Source organism: Silene latifolia, chromosome 1 (assembly GCF_048544455.1).
Source record: "Silene latifolia isolate original U9 population chromosome 1, ASM4854445v1, whole genome shotgun sequence".
Lineage (NCBI taxonomy): Eukaryota > Viridiplantae > Streptophyta > Magnoliopsida > Caryophyllales > Caryophyllaceae > Silene > Silene latifolia.
Genome location: NC_133526.1, coordinates 16,372,685 through 16,376,798, shown reverse-complemented (window position 1 = coordinate 16,376,798; position 4,114 = coordinate 16,372,685). Strand labels below are relative to the sequence as shown.

The following is a 4,114-nucleotide window of genomic DNA, read 5'->3' as shown; positions in this document are numbered from 1 at the left end:
AATAGCCAATGAAATAGCTTCAAAAGTTCCTCTTTTAAGTATATATATTGATTGATTGATTGATTGATATTGATATTGATGATTTGCATTAAGATCCCTTAATCGGGTCCATCACACGGTGCTAGTGATTTAAAACTATATAGTATAATTAATTTGTATAATTTTCTCTAATTACATTGAAATCACTTAGTTTCTGGATTTAATATATAGTATTTGATTGATTGGCCTTTCAATATCATATTTATTGGTCACCAAATTCCAATCTGTAACAAAGTAAGTTCTTATTTTAGAGCTTGGTTCTTTATTTTAAGAACTTTATAATTTGAGATTCTTATTGAAGACCCCAAGAATAAGAACCACTATTGTTATTGCTCTAATAAAATATGATATGACATAAGAAGAACTTAATATAAAGTTCTTCTATTGCTCTATGGATATTCGAGTGTCATGTAGAATGTGAAGAGGTCTCCCAATCCCAAGAAGAATCTGATCGTCGGAATCCGAAAGGTTAAGGTACAGTAAAAGCCTCTTACTGTTCCAACGAAATTAAATGTTGTAACTGATAACAACTTACGATGATTATAAATGGGAAGAGTTATCCAAATTACAAACTTAGAAATCAAGAAAATGGCAGATTACCTTTCTAAGAGCAAAGAAAAAGGGAAGTTCATTGCATATCACTCAGATAGTAGTGATGAATTTCCAAGTTATTATGATTACTACAGTGAAGGAGACGAAGACGATAACAACGATGACGACAAAGAAAGCGTACTTTTGCTTTGTTTAGAAAAGCTTAATCTTGGTTCTAAGAAAAAGAAGCTTTTAGTGTTTAACTTAAATGGCGTGCTAATACATCGTGACCACAAGAAATCTCCGTCTACCAAGTATCGGTCTCCAGATGGGGTTTTTGGTTCACAAGTTGGTAATGTTTTCATTTCCTGCATTGCATTAATTTAGGGTTTTACAATATCACATTGTAATTAAAAAATGGTTTTTTATCATGTTAAAAGATTGTTTTGTTTTTTTTTTTTAATTTTGGTTCGTTTTCTAAGTTATTTGATTGAATTAACTTGAAATTAATTTCATATTGTTTATGTCTCATGTTCCCTACTTTTAGTTTATAAGAGACCCTTTCTGGACAAGTTTCTGAAGTTCTGTCTTGAAAGATTTGAAGTTGGTTTATGGTCGTCTGCACAAGTGTAAGTCCCCGACTATCGTCGTGTTTAAGTTTAATTTTCTCGCAATAAGCCTCTCATACGAATCTATATTCTATCCAATTTTTACAGACAAAACACTGATGGTGTCGTTGAAAGCGTTCTGCAGGAGTATGAAAGCCGATTCTTATTTGTCTGGGTACATACTGATTACTGACTTCTTAATCTCTTTATCTACTACGAGTGGAAATGCCTATACATTGACAACATAAATGACATGATGGTGTTAATTAACATTTTTTTTATTCCCATTCTTTATCGTTAATATTCCAATTGAAATTGATACAATATAATTGGTCATTTTACCAAATAGAAGTATATGAGACGGTTTTAAGTAGTGTTGTGTATGTGTTTCCAGGACCAGGATCGCTGCTCGGACTATGGATATAAGTTGCCTGATAAAAAGAGAAAACCTATGTTTTTCAAAGAGTTGGCGAACGTTTGGTCAAGCCTCGCTGCAATTAAGCGCCAGTTTTATGAATCCAACACTTTGCTGATTGATAATGAGCCTTACAAAGCTCTCCTTAACCCGGTATGTCTGATTAAGACAACCTTATACAAGTCGTCATATATAATTGAATTATGATGTATATAAGTTATGCTATGTGTATACGGAAACTTGTCTGTTGAACCTCTATTTGTCTTGTTACAGCCAAACACCGGGATATTTCTAGAGACTTATAGTGTCAGAGATGCTACTGATAATGCTCTAGGTGAGACAGCTATCTACCTACTACAATTTCATGTAGTTTATCTGAAACAATTAGATTTATCGTCTGATTAATATTTTTGAAATAGATTTGAAGAATGAACTAGGCCTATTCTTGGAGGGTTTAGCAGAAGCAAACGATGTTCCCTCGTATGTAAAATCACACCCGATTGGGCAGCCTGCTCTCGGACCTACTCACCCAGATTGGGAGTTTTACTCTAGAATTTGTCGTCTTTTCAAGAACTGATCACCGTCAGCTGGTTTTTGACCGTGGCAGCTTGCACAATGAAGCATTGAAAGATTTGCAATCGAATACCAAAAGGATGTAAAATATACCGTCCTGTCAGAAAAAGTGCCAATAGAAGTTTCTTATTCCTATTTTCTTTGCAATCTCTGTTTATGTTTTGAAGTGTTTCGCATCTATGAACTCAGACATTTGTAATTTAGTTAAAATTTCAATCTCTCATTTCTTTTGGTAAACTTGTTCATAAAATGAATTCAAATTATTACTGGTATGGTTAGGGGAATGAGCGGCGATAGGGCTGAGTTTATCATACATAAGTTTATAACAAAATACTGAAATATGTCCCGAAAAATATCCAATTACCAGAGCTTTCACCAGGAAAAGAGTGTTCAGCAGGGCATCAAGTCATCAACAACTGCATTCGCGGATTAAAATTGTCATACACTCATATAGAAGACAAGGCTTCTAATATTTCCTAACATATGGCAATATTAGCAATTGAACCTTACGGCATACGGAGTATTACTTTATTGAGTTATTGTTGATGGCATTGAGGACCTGAATTAGGATCAAAGTTTAGGAAAATTTTAAATGACACAATATTTGGAAATCGCCTTTTAACAATACGCATCTACACAAATTCTAGCTAGAAGAAGGTGGTCGGATTATTTTTATAAAAAGTTTGTTTATTTAGTGCTAATAAATGAGTTGTTTTTTTATATAATGAGACTGTTTCACACGAGAATTCACCTTCTTCCCTAGAACCATTGAATGATATAGGCTATATAGAATGTGAAGGGATCAGTCAGTCCCAACTCCCAAGAACCATCAGACCGGGAGAATCCCAAAGGTCTAGTTATTACACCAAATATTTTTTTATTGTTTCAATGAATATTTCAAATGTTGGAACTGCTAATATCTTAGGATGATTATATATAGAAGTTACGTACTATGCAAGCAAGACATAGATTGTTTTATCCACAAACATTCAAACGAAGTGAAATAGAATAAGGGAACCCATGGCATACCACTCAGATAATAATGACGAATTTTCAAGTTATTATAATTATTACTCCCTCCGTCCCGGTCATTTGTTGTCCTTTTCCATTTTGGGGTGTCTCAGTCATTTGTTGTCCTTTCTATTTTAAGAATGAACTTGATGAGTAATTTTATCATTCTTATTCAATTTGTTCCACTTGTCATTTAGTTATTGGCTTTTTCCTCATTCCTTGGTCTTTGTGCCAAAACGAAAGGACAACAATTGATCGGGACGGAGGGAGTACAATGTAGACGAAGAAGAAGAAGACGAGAAAAGGAGAAAGAAGAAGAAGAAAAAGAAGAAGACGATGACGATGACGATGTCGATAAAGAAGAAGAAAATGTTTTCAAAGTATGACAACAAAGACGAAGAATTTTGGACTTATGACTATGGTGATTATAAAGAAGAAGAATACGATGATGACGAAGAATTTTCAATGTACTGCTACAATGATGATGATGACGAAGAAGAAGAAGAAGAATCTCTTGGTTTAAAGAAGCTTAAGCTTGTTTCTAGAAAGAAGCTTCTAGTGTTTAACTTAAATGGTCTGCTAATACATCGTGACCACAAGAAATCTCCATTTATAAAATATCGATCTCCTGATGGAGCTTATGGTTTACAGCAATCACATATAATTGGTAAATTTTCATTTCTTGCATATCACTATCATTTGTGGTTTATATGATGATCCTCGGTTTATTGCGTAGGACTCTTACATTATACTACGTAAAACGGTTTTAGGCAAGAGAAGCCTATTAAACTTCAAAGATTGTAGTAGTTTCTTCAATTTAATTTCATCTGTTTTCTGTATTGTGATCTCTTCTTTTAAGTTTTTAATTTTTTTGGTACGGACTTTTAAGTTTTTAATAAGAGGCCCTTTCTGGAGGAATTTATGAAGTTGTGTCTTG

General features: G+C 33.6%; 1 protein-coding gene across 1 annotated transcript; it reads left to right on the top strand.

The window, feature by feature from the left end:
- Positions 1 to 437: 437 nt before the first annotated feature.
- LOC141652699 (uncharacterized) lies at positions 438 to 2,403 on the top strand. The gene is made up of 6 exons (XM_074460320.1): positions 438 to 922; positions 1,118 to 1,199; positions 1,287 to 1,353; positions 1,573 to 1,746; positions 1,867 to 1,927; positions 2,013 to 2,403. Exons 1-6 carry the CDS (start codon positions 586 to 588, stop codon positions 2,168 to 2,170), a joined length of 879 nt encoding a protein of 292 aa, XP_074316421.1. The 5' UTR covers positions 438 to 585; the 3' UTR covers positions 2,171 to 2,403.
- Positions 2,404 to 4,114: the final 1,711 nt, after the last annotated feature.

Excerpts from the sequence above, each read along its gene's own strand:
- LOC141652699 (XM_074460320.1), top strand. The coding sequence starts at position 586 with ATGGGAAGAGTTATCCAAATTACAAACTTAGAAATCAAGAAAATGGCA. Across the intron at positions 1,354-1,572 it reads GCCGATTCTTATTTGTCTGG|GACCAGGATCGCTGCTCGGA; the intron begins GTACATACTGAT and ends ATGTGTTTCCAG. Across the intron at positions 1,747-1,866 it reads ACAAAGCTCTCCTTAACCCG|CCAAACACCGGGATATTTCT; the intron begins GTATGTCTGATT and ends GTCTTGTTACAG.